The sequence below is a fragment of the Purpureocillium lilacinum genome (genome assembly GCF_023168085.1).
Source record: "Purpureocillium lilacinum CBS 284.36 DNA, scaffold_6, whole genome shotgun sequence".
Lineage (NCBI taxonomy): Eukaryota > Fungi > Ascomycota > Sordariomycetes > Hypocreales > Ophiocordycipitaceae > Purpureocillium > Purpureocillium lilacinum.
In genome coordinates, this window is record NW_027072116.1 from 739862 (window position 1) to 759897 (window position 20036).

The 20036-nt window shown below is 60.6% G+C and overlaps 4 protein-coding genes across 4 annotated transcripts; 1 reads left to right on the plus strand and 3 right to left on the minus strand.

Moving 5' to 3' along the window:
• Nucleotides 1-785: 785 nt before the first annotated feature.
• PLICBS_008145 (uncharacterized protein) lies at nucleotides 786-1942 on the plus strand (the record flags this gene model as incomplete). The annotated part of the gene is made up of 2 exons (XM_018324369.2): nucleotides 786-1654; nucleotides 1708-1942. The coding sequence occupies 2 exons, from the start codon at nucleotides 786-788 to the stop codon at nucleotides 1940-1942; spliced, it is 1104 nt and encodes a 367-aa protein (XP_018177548.2).
• An 11420-nt stretch (nucleotides 1943-13362) lies between these two features.
• On the minus strand, nucleotides 13363-14702 carry PLICBS_008146 (uncharacterized protein; the record flags this gene model as incomplete). The annotated part of the gene is made up of 5 exons (XM_018324366.2): nucleotides 13363-13515; nucleotides 13659-13843; nucleotides 13983-14209; nucleotides 14298-14387; nucleotides 14497-14702. 5 exons carry the CDS (start codon nucleotides 14700-14702, stop codon nucleotides 13363-13365), a joined length of 861 nt encoding a protein of 286 aa, XP_018177545.2.
• A 1951-nt stretch (nucleotides 14703-16653) lies between these two features.
• Nucleotides 16654-17937, minus strand: PLICBS_008147 (uncharacterized protein; the record flags this gene model as incomplete). The annotated part of the gene is made up of 1 exon (XM_018324365.2): nucleotides 16654-17937. One exon carries the CDS (start codon nucleotides 17935-17937, stop codon nucleotides 16654-16656), a length of 1284 nt encoding a protein of 427 aa, XP_018177544.2.
• A 699-nt stretch (nucleotides 17938-18636) lies between these two features.
• Nucleotides 18637-19051, minus strand: PLICBS_008148 (uncharacterized protein; the record flags this gene model as incomplete). The annotated part of the gene is made up of 2 exons (XM_065601330.1): nucleotides 18637-18907; nucleotides 19047-19051. 2 exons carry the CDS (start codon nucleotides 19049-19051, stop codon nucleotides 18637-18639), a joined length of 276 nt encoding a protein of 91 aa, XP_065457402.1.
• Between the last annotated feature and the right edge of the window lie 985 nt (nucleotides 19052-20036).

Below are 20036 nucleotides of genomic sequence, written 5' to 3' on the forward strand. Positions count from 1 at the left end.
GCCTCGACTAAACACCGGCATGTCTGTTTGTTCCTTTTCAGAGGAGCAAAGGAAAAAGAAGCTCGGTTGGCTCTAGCGCATCTTGCCTCGTCTGGCCGGATGGAGCCAGGACCTGACCTGACCTGACATGACGGCTACCATCCTCGGCCTTGCGTTTGGCTGATGGGGCCAGGTCGGCATGCCTCCGCCGCCCATGGCTGTCGGCCGCCACGGCCGATGGAGGGCCTTGCCATCCATCCACACTGGCTTCCTATAACTAGCCAGCCTGCTCCCTTTCATGAGCTGGCAAGCGTCGAGGGTGCTCAGAAACACTGCCGGATATCCAAAACATCAGTCTATACCACCGATAGTTCAGGTGGAGCGGCCCTGGCCTCCTTGGATCGACTGCTCGTATCTCTGGCGCCCCTCCCCCCAATATCGAGATCTACCTGTACCTGTCCTCTATATCTTTGTCCATTCCTTTCCGGCCTTGGGACCACACCACTTGTCTCTCGGCGTCTCTCCTGCTCAGCACCACCAGGTCTCGCGATCGGCTGGGGTTGATCCGCACCAGACGTGTCTCAGTCCAGTCGGCATCTTCCTCCACAGCCCATTCCTCCTCGCTGCTATATCTTCAGGGGCGTCCCTCGTGAATGAAAAGGCATTCCCGACAACCGCTCTTCCTTCACGCCTCACTTACATGACATTGCAAGATCTCATTTTGGTCGGTCAAAGTCAAACGTGTCACAGAGCAGCACGCAGAGAGCTTTGACAGCACAGAGCCTCCACCGTCTTCAAACACCAAGATGCAGTTCGAATCCGACTTTCGGTTCGACATGGACGACGGCTTCAGCATGTGCAGCCAGGCCATGTCGTGCCCGTCGACGGGCACCAGCTTCTCGTCGGCCTCGTCGGCCTACGAAGCCTTCACCCCGACCTCTCGACGATCAACACCCAACGAGCTCACTCTCGACTTTGATGGCACTGCATTTGCCAGCTCCCATCCTGCAGAGCTCACATCGCCCTCGCACAGCATGTCTAAGTATATGTTCGGTCCCGTCAAGAGCGAGCCGGAGCACATCTCCTTCTCCAATGGGATGCCCACCACCCCTATCAAGAAGATGGACGGCATGGCTACTCCCGACTACGACCACATGCTCGAGATGAACATGGCATCACAACACTCAATGGGCTCCGTCACTCCTTCCGGACCCTATCCCATGTACACCGTCTCCCCTCAGACGGCCATGGGCCCGACGTCCTTTATGATGACTCCGACGCACAGCCTCTCTGGGTCCGAGGTGGCTGAATCCTCCTCCTCGTGGTCGTGTGCCAATGACAGCCCCATCTCCTTCTTTCCGCACAAGAGCTTGGGCTCAAACGACATGGAGGCTCTGGATATGGAGCGGCATTCCCAGTCCCCTCTTGAGAGGTATCACCTTCAGGGGCCGCCATCACCTGGGCGCCTACGGGCCCATCGTAAGATGATGGTTCATGAGATTCAACGCAAGACAACAGAGCTGCAGAGGGCTCAGATCCGGGCAACAAGGAAAGTCTCGAGCCAGAGCGACAGTGCTCCCGTCGACGTGGTACGACGGGCCATGTGCAAGTGTGACTACCCCGGGTGTCACAAGGCGTTTCGCCGCAACGAGCATCTCAAGCGCCACAAGCAGACGTTAGTCCCACACATCCTCCTGCGTTGAATCATGCCCTAACAGCCTACCCCAGCTTCCATGGCGAAGGACCCAACCGCTTCTCCTGCGAGTTCTGTGGTAAGGATCAGTTCAACCGCCAGGACAACCTCAACAACCACCGCAAGCTGCATGCCAGGCCGAACAGCAGGAACCGTGGGGTCGAATTCATCCCGGCAGCCGTGCCGGTCATTGAGCAGGAAGAACGCAGCCGGAAGCGACGCGCTCCACCAAAGTCCAAGACAGCTGAGAAGCGGGGCGATGATTTCTGAGGGAAATGTCTGCCGTTGCTTTTGCGTACCTGGTGAGAGATGATGCGAAGCCTAGTTTGGCATCGTCTGTGGGGTCAGTGCCGAGACACACGACGCTCGGCGTCTGGAGAGAGGCCATGCGCAACCACTACTGCAACCGCACACACGGACCACGCAGACACGCCACACGAACACGATCAGTCCCATACACACGCACACACACACACACGCCGTCCTCGACCACACCAGCTGCGCAGGAGAGGTGCAAAACGCCGCAGAAGCGGGTTCCCTGGACTGGCCGCGTTTGCCACAGCGCCGCGACAGAACTGGCCCTTCCTACACCCACAGCAGGACGCCGGCATGCCTTCGTTTGGGGCTCTCAGCCGCAACAGGAAAGCGCCGCTTCGATTTTTCCTTTTCTGGTCCATTCTTATTACCCGTTTTGCTTTCTACCACCATGTTCCGGCGTACACTGGCTGTTCTGGTCTTGCTGGGGAAGGCTGCGGGGCCACATTGTGATATCCCAAGGAGGGCGAGGAGGACTTCTACAGCACCATATCTTTTGTCTTTTTTTTTTTTTATCCGGTGGCCATGGATCAGCCAAGGCTCACACGACGAAAAGCATATTTAACGGAGGAAACGACATGATGCTGACGGGGGTTGATCGTGATTGACAACCGGGACCCGTCGAGTATGGTAATGCATTGGGGAGGGGACACTGGGATACGGCGCGCTGAGGTGTATTTTGCGGGAGTACCTTATCACCGAACTGTACTGTATTATGCAAAAACCACTGTAATCTAGTATTGAGAGGAGAGTCAAATCAGACAAGCGTTGGCGACAATGGCAGAGACCAGTCGAGGCCAGATTCGTGTGCATGCCACGGACGGCGGCTGAGGCAACTCGCAGAGCAACGACGGCGGCAGCAGCAGCAGTAGCACGGCACGGACTCTACGCAGCCCCACCCACTGCAAGTGAGATCGGGCCAGCTGTGTCACTTGAGCTAGCCCTTGTCATTTTCTTGTTTGTCTCATGGCCCCACGATGGACGGGGCTCTGATCCCAACCCCGGCTGCTGCTGTCTTAGATCTGTCTGCCAAACGGGGAATGGCGACAGGCCCAGGAGGGTGGCTGGGGGTGAGAGCGAGCTGTGAAAGTGTGATACCGGGGCCAACCAAGGCCACACTGCGGGACTGGTGGTGTCATTCTAGGTCGGTCCGTGCAGCGTTTCTTTTTGGGACATGCAGCAGGTGGTGTTATGTCACGTATGTCACGGTAGTTTGCTCGAGGTACTAGGCAGCTGCCGGCGCTGCTTGGAGGCGGACGAACGGCGGGCGGACAACGCCCTCGAGGCGGCGGATCTCCAGGGCTTGCAGGCGCTTCTGCGTCTGGTTCCTTTTTATCTGCTGATGAGAAGTGCTCTACCCAAGCCCTTTCCTCTATCCACGGCGCGCCTGTCTGCGCGACATCCCGCAGCTTATCAATTCCAGTCGCGCTCTTGAGCCCCCCCTTCCCCCCGGTCCCCCCCGGCCACCCGACATCTGCCAGATGGGCAGCTGGGAAACGTTGTTTGGCTCTCCAAGTTTTGTACATACCTACTTGTTCCACGCCCTCGTGATGTCCAGTGACGCCATCACGCCTCGTTGCACTACCACCCTGCCGGCACAGGAAACGGCCGGAGAGGATGCACAAAACGAGAAGAGAGGGACGAAGAAGAAAAAAAAAAGAACAACAGCCGCGGCGGAATGGGTGACGGCGCTTATCCGGTTAGGGTGGCCCGGTGCGAGGCGCGAGGCGGCTGGGCTGGGAGTTGGCTCCTCGGACTACCAAACGTACTAAGTTACCAACTGTAGCACGGTAGTAACTAGCCCGTCGTATGCGTTATGGGGCGAGAAAGAAACAAAAAACACACACCCCAACAGAGTGCAAAGAAACGGATGAGGGACGGCCCATCCATCGTCTTGTCATGATTTACGTTGGGCGTTGCAGCGTTGCAGGTCCGGACGCACCCACGCACGAAGGGTCGAGAAGGGGGGCGACGACCGGTCCCTGGATGGTCGCACACGCGCCTCACGTACATACATCCACGGATGCCTCCACCAAACATCCACCCAAATACGTAAGTCGCAAGCAGATGCGTCTCTCTGTCTCTCCACAAAAAAAGTCAAGGAGGTTACCCTCCGGGTAGCGGGCCGCGGGACGAGGGAAGAGGGGCCGCGTCAAAGTGCGGCAGTGCAGGATGCAACGCGCAAAGTGTAATCAATGTGAGTTGCAGAGTTCTGAGAGACAAGAAGAACTGTGCCCCTCGACTGCAGCAGCAGACGTGCGTATGTACGTAGATGGAGTCGCAGTTTGCAGACGCAGACGCAAACGCAGACGCATGCGGCCGCTTTCTAATGGCCACCACGCCCCCTCCTTATTCCCTGCTGTTGGTACTGGTAGAAGGCGCCCGCGTGCGCGATCTCAGGGGCAAGGGGGGTGAAGACGATCAGGTAGCTGGTAGTGTGCGTTGGGCCTTTTCGTTTTCTGTGTTCTTTGTTTTCCTTTTCGTCTTCGATCGGGCTGTTTTATTTTTGTTTCTTCTGGTGTTCTGCAGAGTGTGGGTGTGTTGTTGGTGGCGTTGGTTGCTGCCCGGTCGCGGATCACGCGGGGAAGAGAGAACCCTCCAAGGGGGGCGGGGGGGGGAGGGGGGGGGGAGTTGCCTCGACGATGACGACGGCGAACCAACACGCAAAAAAAGTACGCACGCGCCAACGTAACTGCATATACCTATTCTTGTCCAAGATCGCCTTCTGGTTGCGGAAAGGCGGGTGAGAGGTGCAGGCTGTGCCGCAGCATCTGTGTAACCCGCATCGTGCGATCGTGCGTGAGCGCGTTCGTTCCTGCTTTGTTAGTCGAGGGGGGTTCTTTGGGCCACGATGCGCAGGTTGTTGGTCGCGCGTGCGTCAAGATGACGGGAGCGCACCGCCGGGCCAGCACGTGTGGGAAGCTGGGGTGGCACGATCGGGAGGGTTGGGTGTTGGAGCGGCGCAGGGGCTGGACTGGGCGTCGACAGGAATACCTACACACATATTATGTACATGCGCATGGAGTGGACGTGCAGGCCTGCTTTGGGCAAGATGCTATTTCTGTGGTCCCACGATGTTGGTTCCCGCGCGGGCCGCCTTGGGGGCGGCCATGTTGCACGGCATTGTTTGTGCGACGAGGGGACAAGACGACGACAACAACGGCAACGATGATGGATGGGGTCAGCGTCGGCGCAGAAAACGGGACTAAGTCACAGTGTCGCCGATGACGTCGCGGGGCGCCGTTTACGGACCCGGGATCGCGGCGTCACGTTGCACGAACGGCCGCCCGCCGTGCCGGGGGGTTTGCCTTTCGTTGGCTGCACCGATTACTTGCCTCGCTTGCTTGCTTGCTTCACTTCAGGCGTGCGTTCGTTCGTGCGTGCGTGCGTGCGTGCTTGCCTGCCGCCTGCTTACTGACTTACTTTGACTGACGGACTGACAAGGTTCGCCGACGTCCTACCAAGCACCAAGCTACCAGCTCGCTGCTTGCCCAGGCACACTGCCATTCCTGGCCCATATTTGCTTTCCCTTGGGGCCTGCTGCTCTCCGGGAGGCGAAACGAACCGTTCTGTGCAACGGAGGGGGGGGATTCATGTTTCGAAGCGGAGATTTGGTGCCCGGCGGCGAGACAGCGAGTGCGGAACGAACGCCGAACAGGTATTAGATCAAGCATGTTTTGGAGCGGCCGCAAGTCCCAATCGCCAAGGTGGGACGTGCCGTGTGGGCAAGGCGAGCGGGCGTGTGAGTGGGTGGATAGAAGAGGCCGATGGACGGCGATACAAGAGAGACAGCCAAAAGAAAACAAAATAGAGAAAGAGGGGGGAACAAAAATAAAGTAGGAAAAAAAAAAAAACCAAAAACAAGATCCAGTAGTATCCAAACGTACGTAACAAATGCAGGCAATTGCTTTGACGCAACACAGTCGGCCCGCGATGCGGAGGAGCCAGCCAGGGGGGAAGCTCCCCAACGCATCATCGTCCATGACGCTCGGCCCAGGTCTCAGATCATGCCTGGGGTGATGGGGCCCCGGGATTGCTCGTGCTACGTAACTTTGCGCCCCAAGTTGGTACTTTGTGCCAACCGACCGCACAGTAGGAAATCTGCCCGCAGAGCCGCGACGCGAGAGTTGGGCCGGGAGCCGCATCGGGTCAGCGACGCACGGAGCAGCGAGCGAGCCCGTCCTCTCCAGATGCTCTGGGGGTGGGCGAATGGGGGAAAGCACCCCATGAGCGCAGCAGTGAGTGTGCAATCTGGCCATGTGCATGTGCATGTGTGTGCGTGTGGTGACTGAGCGCCGATGGCAATTGTGGAGGCCGATGAGACAGCGGCGGCGATCCAGCCAGGCATCCCGGCACTTCTGCGCGCACGAGCAAGTGAGATGAGATGGGACGAGATGAAGTGGGAGGAGGTTGCTGTTGGTGTGCTCAGCTGCACTAGGTAGGTATGGAGCTCCAGGTACGTGCGGTCGGTGCCTTCGAGTCGGTGCCTTGGGCTTGGTAACTAAGGCATAGCGCCGCCTAGGTTGCTCGCCGGGCGATGGCTGATTCTCTCCAAACTACATACGTACTACCTAGCAACCTTACCTTACCAAGTTACCTTAGTACCTACCTAGCCCTACCTACCTAGCAGTAGCCATGAAGCACACCTCATACCTGGTTGTTTGAACTGCCAGGAGCGCGCACGCGCGCTAGCATCGAATCGTGCCAGCGCTACCCCTGCTGGAGGGGCAAGAGGGGGTGCCGACAGGGGAACAGAGCCCTGGAGACCTGGAGAGGCCCGTTACCAGATAAGGCACGGCAAGCCCGGGACCGCCTGGGAGTTGCTTCCAGGTTGCCAGGTGGCGGTGGCGTTCCGGGGTAGGCTCCCAGTAGATTGGGCTTCGGGTGCAAGATGTGTAAATATTAATATCAGCCTACAGGAGCGGCTGGAGGTAGCTCCGTCGCATGACATTGGACGGCGTGCCGAAGAAGGGCCAGCCAGGCATGCCACTGGATCGCAAGCCAAGGCAGCGGATCAGTAGACCTGGATCTGCGCCGCGCCGGCAATTGTGGCGGCGGCCCCTGGCCCCTCCCGGCTCCCTGACGGCAACCTAGATGGAGTCGAGGGATTGCAGGCGGCCGGGGCATCAGCCGGATCGTGACTTGTGGCAACCCAGGAGCGTCACCAGGTCGTTCCAGGTACCCTTCGTCAGGTGCAAAGCGACATGTACACGTAGACGAATGGATTCAGCAGACCCGGGGGCCGGCACGCCACCCCCCAACTTCCCGAAAAGCACAAACTTGCGAAGACATCCGGCAACAGCCTGGCCGGGCTGCCAGAAGAAATTCCTACCCGAATCCCGAAGCCCATTGCCCATTGAGGCCATCCCCACCCCCGTGCTCCCGAGGTGGACATGGGCGGCAATAGCCAGGCGCTATGGACGAGTTCCCTCACGGTATGCCATTCAGCAGCTACATAATATGAGAACCCGACACAGACGCGCGAATAGGGTTAGCAGTCGCCCGGCGTGACCCGGGCTCTGGGGCGAGACACGCACGGCCCTTGATCGCCGGCCCCGTCCGGCTCGCTAATCGGACCCGGGACGGGGTCACCGTCCATGCTCCGTCGGGCCGGCCAAGGGCCCGGCGTCCCTCCTCGCAACCTGCGTGCCTGGGCCGGCGACCCAGCATCCCAGGGCCTAGACCCTCGGCTGGCGTGGCTGGCTGTCTGTCAACACGCGGGGAAGACGGACGGTTGCCCTGCTGCTGCTGCTGCTGCTGCTGCAGGGTCCTGTCACCTCGCACACTTGCCCTATCCCGGCCGACCTCTTCTTGGGCTGGGCGCGCGCGCGCATAGCAGGGCGGGTTCATACTACTTACCGCTATCCCATATGGCTCTCTGCACCCAGGGTCACGCGTAGCCGCGAAGGGAGGCGGCGGCTAATTTGCGCAGACGCCAACCGTCGAAATTATCCACGCGAGGACGGGCTCGATCTGATAAAACTCGCCTCGGGCGCCTATCGCACGGGATGGGAATGCTTCACCAATAAGGGACTCCGGTGGCGGCCACTGGTGAAGGTTGCTGGGCCAGTAAGGACTCAAGGGCATGTCTCTTGAGGCGGTCAGGATATTATTATATTGGTTGTGGCCGCCCGAGCGATAGGCATCCCGCCGAGAGAACCAAGCAATAGCTCCCTCCTTGGGTTGTCGACGCCCACGGTATGCAGGGTCGGCGGCCGGGTGCGTCTTCTGCCCCGAGGCTGACCTGCGAGTGCGGTGAGGCCAAGGGATAACTCCGCGATGAGGAATCAGGATGGTGAGCTGTGAGGGCGGGGGGGTTTGATGATGGAGAGTGAAGTCAAGTGAAGGTGGTGGTGACAACTGGTGAGTGACGTGCTGTGCGGCAGTCGCCCAATAGTGGCAGCCGCTTGTCACATCTCTCTTTCCTCCAACTACTCTGCCTCTCGACGCCCCACCGCCCGCCACATTCGCCATCTCGGCCAGCTTCGCCATCCCGCCATTCTTCCCCCACTCCAGCCTCGTCCCGTTCGCCATCTCGACCGCCTTCGCCATCTCGTCCCTCTTTCATCTACTCCAGACTCGACCCCCCGCCCGCCGCGTTCGCCAATCTCGGCCAGCTTCACCCTCTCGCCTTTCCATGCCTGCCGGGCGGCGTTGATCACCCCTCCCCCTCCTTGACCGGCCGAATTCGCCAATCTCGGCCAACCTCAGCATCTCGACTGCTTTCCCTCCCTGCCGGGCTGCTGTGACGAACCCCCTCATCGACGAGCGCCCGCTGCTTTACACGACCGGCACGTCTCCGCGGCGTATTGCGACGACGTCCCTGCTCATCACTCTCACCCCCCGCGCGGGCGCATGCCATTCGCCCGCCCGCCCGCCACCGCCTCGTACCCTCGCCCACGTCGAGTCGCACGAATTGCCTCGCTCGACCTCCAATAACACCTCCCTTGGCAGCGCACGCCTTCGCCTCGCTGCTCGTCTTCAGCCCTCTCGGCGGCAGCCCGCATGACGTCTAATGCGACCTCCCTTAGAGCGAGCTGTCATAATCCACCGGAGCTCGAGGGTTGCCCCAGCGCCGAAGCGGTTGAAGCGGCCTCTGCGGAGTCATACCTATCCAACTTGCTGGGCCCGAACTGTCGGGGCTGGGCTTAACGCACCTGCATGCGAGTCTAGTCCTCAGTCTGGGCGCGACTCGGCCGGGTCGTCACTTGTCCCACCAAATCCGTTACGGCTTCGGCGATGGCGCATCTGGAAGAAGCAATCACAGACGCCTCCGATCTCACCAAAGACACCGCCCCCTAGCTAGCTTGCCAGCCTGCGCGCCACCCTCACCCCCCTCCCCCTGGGGGGTTCGCCGTGACTTGTGCTTTTTGTTTGCTTCGCCACGTCTATCCTCCCCTGCCGTCTGTGGGGCCGACTGGCAACCCCGAGCTGAAAGGCCGCACAGGGCCAACGGTACCTACGCAACTACGCCAGAACGGCATGATCGCAACACACGCGTGCCACACTGTCGTCTTCCGTTTTACCGCGTAGCCTGTTTCCTCCCGTCTCGTTTAGGAAGCCCCTTTTGGCTTCGGCCCTTGCGGCTCCGCCTTCTTGTCCGACTCGGCCGAACGCCGGCCGCCTGCCGTGCCCCGGACGCCTCCACCACGCGGCTTTGCTTCCGGTACGGATCGGCCAAGCTCCGTCAGGCGACGACTTCGAAGCCATGGTCCCTCTGCCGTCCTACAAGGAGGCGACGGCCAAGCCAGATTGGCTCCGTCTGGTGGCTCCCTACGTCCGGTTCGACGACTATCGCTCGCTTTGCCTAGTGAATCGCCGGTCCTGGCGCATATTTGCTCCTTGTCTATGGGCGGACCTCCTTAGAGCAGTTCGTCGCGCCGGCTTGGACCCGGGTGATGGTGAGTCCAGCTTGACTTCGCCGTTCCGAAAAATGGCCCTGAGCGTCTTGTTCTCGTGGTGACTGACGCTCCTTGGCTGCTAGACTTGGCGTGGTGGTTCGATTTTGTCTTCAACAAGCTCGATCGCGTGGCTCCCGCGACGCGCTCGCTCGTTCGTGTCCTTGACGCGAGAGACTTTGCCAAGGACGCATATCACTTCGCATCCGACGGCGGCGCTGGTTCGCTGGGCGAAAGCTTCGCTCGCGCGTTGGAGCTCCTCCCCAACGCCAACTCAATCCTCCTGGATGGTCATGCCGATTTGGATGCTGCCTTTCTTGTGCACTCTCTGAGCGCCTCGCCACAACACAGACCACGTCTGCTTAGTGTAGCCGGTTGTCCGAAGCACCTGCCGGCATCTTTCTTCACGTCATCATGCATCCAGAAGCTGGTTTACCTTGATGTATCCGAGGTTCCGGGCTCGGTTCAACCGCTACTTCAGGCTGAAGTGCTGCCCAACTTGCGCGTCTTGAAGCTTCGGAGTCGCGAGATTGATGATGCAACGCTCGAAGCTCTTCTAGCAAAGTTCCGGCTTAGACTTTGGAGTCTGGATCTGGCTGGAAACAAACTCACGGACGCAACCATCGAAATGCTGGCCTCTTGGTCTCTCCCGCGCGGGGCGCTTCAGTCAGATGGCCCATTTCGGGTCCAAGGCAGCCTGCGCGCACTTGCACATGGCACTCCTGGATACGGCCAGTTTGTTACCATCGACGAATCCCAGTGGAGTGCCTCATTCTCCCACCCAGAAAGGTACTTTGTCGATGCACCCGTGTACGTTGCAGACGTTGGGCAGGAACAGCTCAGACCCGCAAGGCCTGACGGAGTCGTGCACGTACGCAGCGACTCGGCCGAAGCTTCTGCGCGAATCCTCTCTAAAAATGAAGCCGACTGGGAGGTGGATGACTATTGCCAAACTCGCGGCCTCACTCACATTTCACTCTCTAATACGAGGGTATCGTCGTTTGGCATTCAAAAGCTGCTGCGCGTCTCCTCAGGACATCTGGAGGAGTTGGCTTGCTCCTTTATGCCGCTGTTGCCCATTGCTGCTCCCGTTTCCAAATTCTGGCCCAAGTCCGCGATGCTACACGGCATACTTGGTTCGGCGCATCTATTCCGGCCCGCGTATTCGTGCAGTCTTCGAAGCTTGAAGATGCACCATTCTCTTGTCACGAATGTGCCTGCGTTGGAGATTGACGGCTTTTCGGCGATTGCGCGTGACTACTTGGCCGAAGCGGCCATTCTCGAGCGAGTGGACCAGGCGTATCCCCAGGTGTTCGTGCCAGACATGAACCCAAGGCTGACGTCTCTGACATTGACTGGCATCCCTCGCCGCTCATCTGGCCCTCTTGTACAGAGACTAATCCGCTTTCTCGAACTGCTGTCCAGACAGGAACGCGCCATCCAGGACGCGTCTGCTATCGCGTCGCCGTGGCGTGGGCCCGGCCTGCTGCAGGGTCTGAGACACCTTGCTCTGGAGTTTGAACCCGACACGATGGATGACGGGTTCTCCGCGACGGAGGATTTGGATGCCGAGGAATTGATGGACGCTGGCGACACAGGCTTCAGCTTCTTCAATGAAACGCCAACGGGGGAACGACGTCGCACAAGTACCGCCGTTGGGCCCCCCGTCGCCGATGGGGTGCATTCCGAAGCCGTGCCCGCAGGAACCCACCCCTCTGGGGCCGAACAGGACACCCGAAACTTTATAAAATATGACGGGGAGTGGAATGGAGAAGTTTTCTCTCTGCCAGTCTGGGTTGGTCCAACTCGAGGCGCCAACGAAGTTCTCGACGAGTACAGACGCCTCGTCATGGGCGACGGCCTTCGCGACGGGGTCGGGCCAGCCACCCCAGGACAGATACTCGCCGGCGCACCGGAAGGTTCCTTTGTCTTTCACGTAGCTTGGTGTGCCGCGGTGATGCCGCGACAGTTGAGCCCCCCGGGGCGGGACGTTTTGGCTGGAATGAAGGATGTGCTGGCAGAACTAAGGACATACCGCCTAGCCGGGCGAGCCAGTTACGCGAAGCTACAGCAGAGCGTTGGAACCGGCATACCGGTTCCTCTGGGAGAGCCTCATTTTTTCTGGACGGGCACGCTCAAGGTGTCGACATCAGCGCCGCAGCCGAATGTCCGTTCCACGAGATACTGGCAATGACTTCGTGCTACCAGGCCCAAGCTATGTCGCATCTAAGCCTAGAGCGCTGTGGGTTAGCAGGGCATTGGGCCTTCCACGTCTTGAGAGCTCTTTGTCCGGAGGCTGTGTCGGGAAATGACCAGCGCTGCCGGTGTCGACATTGCCAACGACACAATACTACTGCCACTCCGTTCAGCCTGCCTCCAAACGGCTAATTTGTCATGAAATGCTCAGTTTGCAAGTCAGATCCCACAGCGGCACACTGCGTTCGCAGATCGGTTTCCCCGTGTCGCAGCGCAGAGCCACAAGGCTGCCGTCCCGGCCGCGGCGTTCTCTCAGACAAGCGAGGAAGCTGTGACTGGTCCCATGAACGGCTGAAAGGACTGGCGACACAAGCGAGCATGCGGGCTGCAATGCGGGGCTTGCGGCAGGCTGAGACACGGCGGCGGCTGTTCTGGCACCGATGGCAAGGTTTCTGTGGAGATTTGAGACGTCTTAGTGAAGTGCAGGCAAGCCGATCTAGACGGCGGGGAAGACGTGAGATGAGAGTGAGTGCTTGCATGACGCTTTGTCCGATGGCGTTGTCTTGAAGGCGTCATTTGTGATGGCCGCAGCGGGGAAGTGAGTCTCGGCGATATCGAGCGTACAGCAGGGGGACGCCTCTTATGATGAGTCGAAACAGCGGGTGGCGCCGACTCCAGATGCTGGATGGACCAGGCCGGGAGGACATCTCCGTCCAACAGCGCTCAGACAGGATCCTTGCCACGAGGCGTTGTCGACATGAGCACGGGCTTGGTGGACGTCGGCAACCCGTGTAAGTGATTCATGTGCACGGGCCGGGCTGCATACGTGCGCTCGCAGGCACATGGCAGAGCCCATTGTGATAACTCCCCTTGCGGCCAGTCCTTGTTTCTATTCGGAGTCCGTTGTTTGAGGCACCCGAAAGCTATCAACTCTGAGTCGCACTCGGACTCCAGCCATGGGATGCCTGCTAGACATGCCGCGTTGGACTTGCGATGGCAGCCTAGATGCCTCTGCCGTCCTGCAAGGCGGACGGGTTCGACTTGGCGCGGGTTGTGAACACGCGACGTTGACGAGATATGACGGCACTATCAAGTCTCGGCCAGTAGGTTGTAGTATTATGCCCACGCCCTTTGACGGCCGTCTGCTTATGGAGATGGCTAGCAGAGCTCGAGAGACCAGTTACACGTTTCTGCATGAATGTACATATTGCTCTGATACACGTCCAAGCTCTGCAGCACAATGACCGAGACGACCACGCCCGTCTGGCTATACGCCACACCCTACGCCCGCTTCTCCTTCTCCGACTTGCCCCTGATGACGGTGCTCAGGTCGCCGACAGGGATCTGGATGGGGAAGTCGACGGCGGCGAGCAGCATGGCGAGGAAGATGTACCAGCCCGCCCAGCAGGTGACAAAGGTGGAAGCGCCGGCGCCCTGTGTCGTCGCGTTGGCCGCGAACCCGGCCCACATGTCAGCCACGATGATGCCTCTCAAACAAAAAGTTGCGCTTTTCACAAATGCCTAGGTTGGTGGGGAGTGGGGGAGGGGCTGGTGGTTACAAAGGGCTAGGGACTTACCACGACGAGCTTCTTGGCGAGGGAGGCGTTGCCGGCGAAGTCGTCGGCGTTGGCGAGGAACGCGCCCGTGAGGAGGCCGAAGCCGACGACGAGGCTGAGGAATATGATGACGAAGCAGATGTTGGTCCGGAGGGAGCAGATGAGGAAGACGAGGCAGATGACGCCCATGAAGAGGAACCAATACGCTATTGAAACAGTCTCAGCTTACCACATACCCATAGAAAGCTTTTTCTCGTCTCGACTTTTCCGTTCCCTTGTGCTCAAGAGAAAAGGGGGCGGGAAAAGGGGTTGAGGAAGGAGGAGGAGGAGGGAGACGGCACTCACCGAGACTCGCGTTGAAGCCCCGCGTGGCGAGCCCCTCGGCGGGCGACTCGGCGCCGGGCCCCGCGTACGAGGAGAAGGCGGCGAAGGAGGGCGAGAGGGTGGCGGCCCAGGCGAGCCAGAAGGTGCCGAAGACGGAGAAGACGACGGCGGAGAAGGTGGTGCCGAGGATCCACTCGAGGAGGCCGCAGAGGGTCATGAGGATGCCGCCCTGGAAGAAGTAGACGCCTCTGGAGGGTAAGAAAAGTTGCCCGCGATTAGCGATGTCTGAACGATGAGAGACAGAGAGGGAGAGTGAAGGAAAGGAGGCAGCCTTACATGCTCGCGGCGCCGTTGCCGCCGGCGCCGCGCCAGCCCATGAGGTCCATGGATAGGGGCGTGAGGCAGAGGAGGAAGCCGGCGAGGCCACTGTTCACAGGCGAGTGTCAGTTGGTCTCTGGTCAAGCAGGGGAACGAGCGCGCCCAAGCAAGCCTCTTCAGGAGAGCATGCAGGTTTCCACAGCGGCTGAGGACGCACATGGGCGTGGGGTTGCCAAAGGTGCGGCGCAGGTCGCCGTGGACCCTGTTCTCGGGGGAGAGGTAGAGCTTCTCGAAGAGCTCGGGGCTCATGGCGATGCTGGCGGCGGAGCGGAAGCGGTGCAGGGCCTCGGCGTGGCCCTCGTTGTGGTCGTCGTTGCCGGGGCCGCCTCCGCGCTTCTCGACGCGGCCGTCGTCGGAGGACATGGCGGGTCTAGAGCGTGAGGAGAGGTGGTTATCGGTGCGGGACGTCGTGGTTCGACAGCTGAGATACGAGGGATGGCCGGCAACTGATGATGCTTGTTGAATGTAGGTAAGTTCACGTAGGTTTCTACCACGATGCCGGAACTAGCAGAGTGAGGAGTGTACAGGGCGGACGGGTCAGGGATAGATGGGATCGAAGGAGGGAACGGGTCAAGGAGGCATAGGACGATGGTTATGTATGCGAAACGAAACGAGGCGATACAAAGGGCATGGGTGCTCTGACTCTTGATATCTGCGCCCGCCGCCATGCTACGACGCCGCCCGCCCCCCTTTTCCGGTGGGCATTCCCGGGATCTTGGGTCATGACGACGGCATCCAGCGTGGGAAGACGGCCGATGATAGGGCTCCTGAGCCAAGGCAGATCCTTGGCTGCCTTGAGCACAAGGGGTCCGTTCGTCCAGCCGTCACTCACACTCGGGCTCTCCCACGTGCGGTTCATCCCACCTGTCCAAGCTTTGATGCGTTGTGATAAAATGCCCTGAATATTGAGCCACGCCGCGATAGCGCGCGCCAGCCACGGTCCGGTTCCCTATCCGACGATCAAATGGGGTAATAGTACATATCGTATCGTAGCTACGAGTGCGAACGAACATACGGTGAATCGTACACACCGGCAGATAGACGGTCTGCCGGGCGGGCGGGCGGATGAGCGGGCGGGCAGGACAAGCGAACTGGAGCTATTAGCGCCGCTGCGCCGATGGAGCCCGATCAGGCGCGTGGCGAGAGCGGGTTCAGCCGCGATCCTCTGTCCCGAGGGGTCGTGGTCATGAAATGCTGGGGCCATGCCATGCCCATGTCATGCCACCAGCGGTGTGGGCATATAGGAGCAAGCTAGCATTGCCGACGCCGATGCCAATGTCAATTTCCAAAGAGGCCTGGCACATGGCGTGGGTAGAATTGCGTCCGTGCGTCCGAGCGAGCGAGCGGGCTGGCGTGTAGCTCGCGTGCCGGGGAAGGGCTACCTGGGACCGGCGTCCATGGCGTGGTGTTGTCGATTCCCTTCGACCGAGAGGCTGGGCGGCAGGCTGGAGTCGTTCGATGTCGGCAGGTAATACCCGACATCTCAACAACGGGACTGATAGCAACAAATCTCAAAAAATAGAGATTCAGTCTATAAACACACGGAAATGTTCTTCAACTCGACTACTATGCTGGGCAGAGAAACGTATTTGATCTTGTTGCAGAAGAAAGAGAGTGTAATGAAGAGACCCCTTTCTGCCGGTCGTCCGGGGTCAAAGTTCCCCCCCGCACGCCGTGGAGAATTAGAGTTTGCCCTGTGGCAGAGAGTCCGGGGTCGGCCAATGGAAGTAGACGGACGCAGTTCCCTCCCCGCGTCCCCCGGGCGGGAGGGACCCACCTCCCGTCGGCCAACCAAGTTATGTACTTCATGTTGAACGACGGGGGCTGCCTCCATCATCCATCATGAACGAACCTCGATGGTACGTCCGATCCTCGAACGGGGCGACGACGGAGCAGGGAGGAAGGGCATGTCGTCTGCTGAAGCGATTGGTTGGTTGGTTGATGGTAGGGTGCCGTCGCCAGAGATCTGCAGCACACTGGGCACGGCAGTTGCGTTTCTTCAAGGAGATGCATCCCATCCTTGTTGATCATTTGACAACTTACATGGCATCGAGGGTAAGTGGGTGGGCGCGGCAGATGGATGGATCAGACACATAATTACATGGACGGCAAAACACCAGCCAGATCGGCAAGGAAACAGCATTCGAGTTTCCTTTTCGTCATTTGCGATGCCATTGACCATATACTTTGTACTCTAGACTCGGTCAAGATCCGTTCACAACAGACGCTCACAGACTCTCACACACATTGCAACCACACTCACACACACACACACATACACACACTCACTCACTACCCGCCCCTCCCTCCCCATCTACAGCGTCACGATGCTGTCGAGCTGCTGCGGCGCCGGCCTCAGCACAAAAATGTCACCCCCCGGCGGCGCCTGCAGCTTCCCGCCCCTGACGGCCTCGCGCGCCGCGCACAGCCCCGCGTCGGCCGCCGCCCGCACGTTGTCCGTCGCCGCGAAGCGCGCAAACTCAATGTCGTCGTACGGCCAGGCGGCCGCGCCGCCCACCGCCGCGGGCACCTCGAAGCCGGCCGCCTTGAGCACCGACTGCCCCTGCGGGCCCTTGTACCCGAACACGTCGACGCCGACCTTGCGCGCGACGAGCGCCCAGCGCAGGTGCGCGCCCAGGTTGAAGTTGGAGTAGTGCCAGCTGCGCGTGCGGGCGAGCTCCTGCGGCTGCGAGCCGTTGGACGTGATTTGCGCGTCGACGAAGCCCCGCGCGAGGAGCGAGGTCGTGCGCGCGAGGGCCTTGTCGCCGACGAAGAGGGCGAGCGCCGAGATTTGCATGTTGGCAAAGGTGCCGTGGTTGTTGCTCTGCGAGGCCTCGTCCTTGCCGAACGGCGAGTCGGTGAGCCACGTCAGGAAGCGCTTGTTCCACGCCTGAAAGGCCTTTGAGTCGGCGCGCGACCAGCCCGGCGCAAAGTCTCCGTGAGAGCCGCCGCGGCCCGACTCGAGCACGGCGACGGCGTCGAGCACGTTGGTGTACTCCTGGCTGAAGTCGATGATGCCGATGGCGCGGCCCGTGTTGGCGCAGGGGATGATCTGGGCGTGGTCGAGGTTGGGGTTCATGGCCGTGGCCGGGTCGAGGAACCACGTCCGCAGGATGTCGGCGGCGTGGCGCGCGTACGCGTCGCGGCCCGTGTAGAACCACGCCAGGGAGAGCACGTACGTCGAGTTGAACATGCGGCCGACGGCGAGCCGGTCCTGGTACTGGTCCACCTCGGGGTTGCGCACGCCGTCGCGCTGGACGTACGGGCAGCCGTCGGCCGTGTTGGGGTTGGGCCACCAGTACGGCGCCTGCGAGGCGTAGTCGTGGACCGTGCCGTTGGGCGGCGCCGTCTTCTTCGTCGTCACCGTCCAGGGGCCCTGCGACAGCCACGTGTCGGCCTGCGCCGTGAGGTGGCCGAGCGCCGCGCGCAGCTCCGCGTCCGGGTGCCGCGAGGACAGCCGCTGCTTGGCGTCGGCGAGGCGCTTGCCGTCGATGACGACCGTGTTGGGGACGTGCGAGCCGCCGCCGCCGCGGCCCTCGATGGCGCTGGCAGCCGCCACCGCCGTGAGAGGCAGCAAGGCGAACAAGGGGAGATGCATCGTGGTTCAAGTGCGTCTCTCGCGGATCAGCTTCGACCTGTGCCCATCCCAGGAACCAGACGGGGTTGACGGCGGAGATGGTCCATGGCTTATAAGTTGTCCCGACTGTCGCTGACATCCGCCCTCCCCCGCGCGCGCTTGGGGTTTGAATTGGAGTTGATTCAGTTGATGATGACCGGTACAGTCCTAGAGATATCCCACCAATCAAGCTCCAACGGCCCCTGGTTCGATCTTCCCCCCCGCGTGCGGCGCGGATGGCAATGCCCAGCCCTTGACCTTTTCCAATTGATCAATGTCAGGTTCTTTTCTGCCACGGGTAAATCGACGTTTGTCATCTTGCAAGCTACCCCCAGGTTTTCCATCTTCAACGACCTCCCTCCCTCTTAGCGGCGCGGGGAAACCGCTCGGAGTGGTGGGAAAAGCATCTCCCGTTTGACACCCGTGCCGCTTTCTCTCCCCCCGCCCACCCCCGGCCCCGGTTCCGAGGGCTCGGGACGCAACCTCAACGCGCGCGGGGAAAGCTCCGCTTGTCCCGGACGGGGAGCGCAGCAACATCGGTCAACCAGCCGACGCCAGCGCAATGAGGTCGGCAAACACCCATTCATAAACGCTAATGGATGGCGCGAACGGTGGTGGCGGATCCGGCGTTGGTGGCAGTCGGCGGCGAGCGCGTCGTGTCATGCAGGCCCTGAACCCTCGTTAGACAGGCGGTTCATCTCTCCTCGTTCTGCTGCGGCCCCGGGGCGGACCGGAGCGGTCCCTGTCAAACAGCAAGTTGGTGACCCACACTGGCAAGTACCGCCCCGGGTACGTCTGTTCCGGGAAGCGCGGGCTGGCGAGCAGTGCGAACAGCTTCATCGCCTCGGCGAGCTGGCGCCGCCGCCACCCCGACTTGGGCCGCGCGTTGCGCCAGTGCTTGTATTCGAACGTGAGCATGGCGCTGCCCACGAGATGGACGAGCTTGATCGGCCTGTTTGGTGGAAGGGAAGCAGAGGGTTAGCCACCGGGTCGAAAAGTGAAGCTGTAAACACAGAACCGTTGCGTGCAAAGAAAGGGGTGAAGGGGGGTTTTTCTCTTACACGATGATGAGAAACGCCGCCCACAGAAACACCATGCTGCCAACTGCATGGACAACAGGGCAACTCCTGGCAAAGACCACTGCCGAGAGCACCACGGCCGCCAAGCTCAGCAGTGCCTGGAAGTGATGCAGCCTCAGCGCCCTGAGACGGACCCTGTGCAGTATAAACGACAACACCAGCAATGCGCACTCCGTCTGCGCTCCCCACCTTGAACATCAGCTGCTGTCCTTGAAGTTCCCAAAAATGGGGCGGTGGAAAAGGGGGGGGGTCGACTCACCGCGAGCAAACCCTTAGTAGTCCAGTCCACCTCGCTGGTCAACGCAATAAAGATGATCAAGCCCACAGCCGGTAGCAGCGGTACGAGGGCCACTGCGCAGGACGCGGCCCTCAAGTTGGCGTACCTGGTTACACAGAGAGGATGCAGGTGCGAGCCCCTCCGTATATAGGGCGGGGAGGTCGTCGGCCACGCGCAAAACGCGCACATGGTCACCCTCCGGCCCTGGTAGAACCACTCCCTGTCCGGTGCGATGGCCCCCCGCTGGGACTTGCAGGGGATGCACTCCGAGAGGAGCAAGTGTGGAGGGAATAGAAGTGGGTACCATGGCGAGAGCAGCTGCCAGGAAGAGTCTCTTGTCCTTAGGCATGTGCGGCAGGTCCGGCATGCGATCCCGAGGAGGTCTGGCCCCATGATAAAGCTCAAGAGCTCGTTGGGGATGCTGTGGTGTAGAGCCCTGCAGGTGCGCCTGAGTCGTATCATGTCGCCGAGCGTCATGTAGCCGAGGATCTCGTGCCAGAGCTCGGGCGGCAGGCGGCCCAGCAGCTCGACGAACGTCGGCGGCGGCGGCGACCTGGGCTCGGCCCTCGACAAGGTCAGTAATGACAAGAGGCTACCGACGCTCCTATTCGGGCGATTCTCGCCCGAACTGGGCGCCCGTACGCAGCCCGTCTCCATCTCGACGGACCCTCGGGTCTTGTTGGTCGTTGCGGCGGGCGAGGGGCGGCGCAAGCCCCCGACAGCCT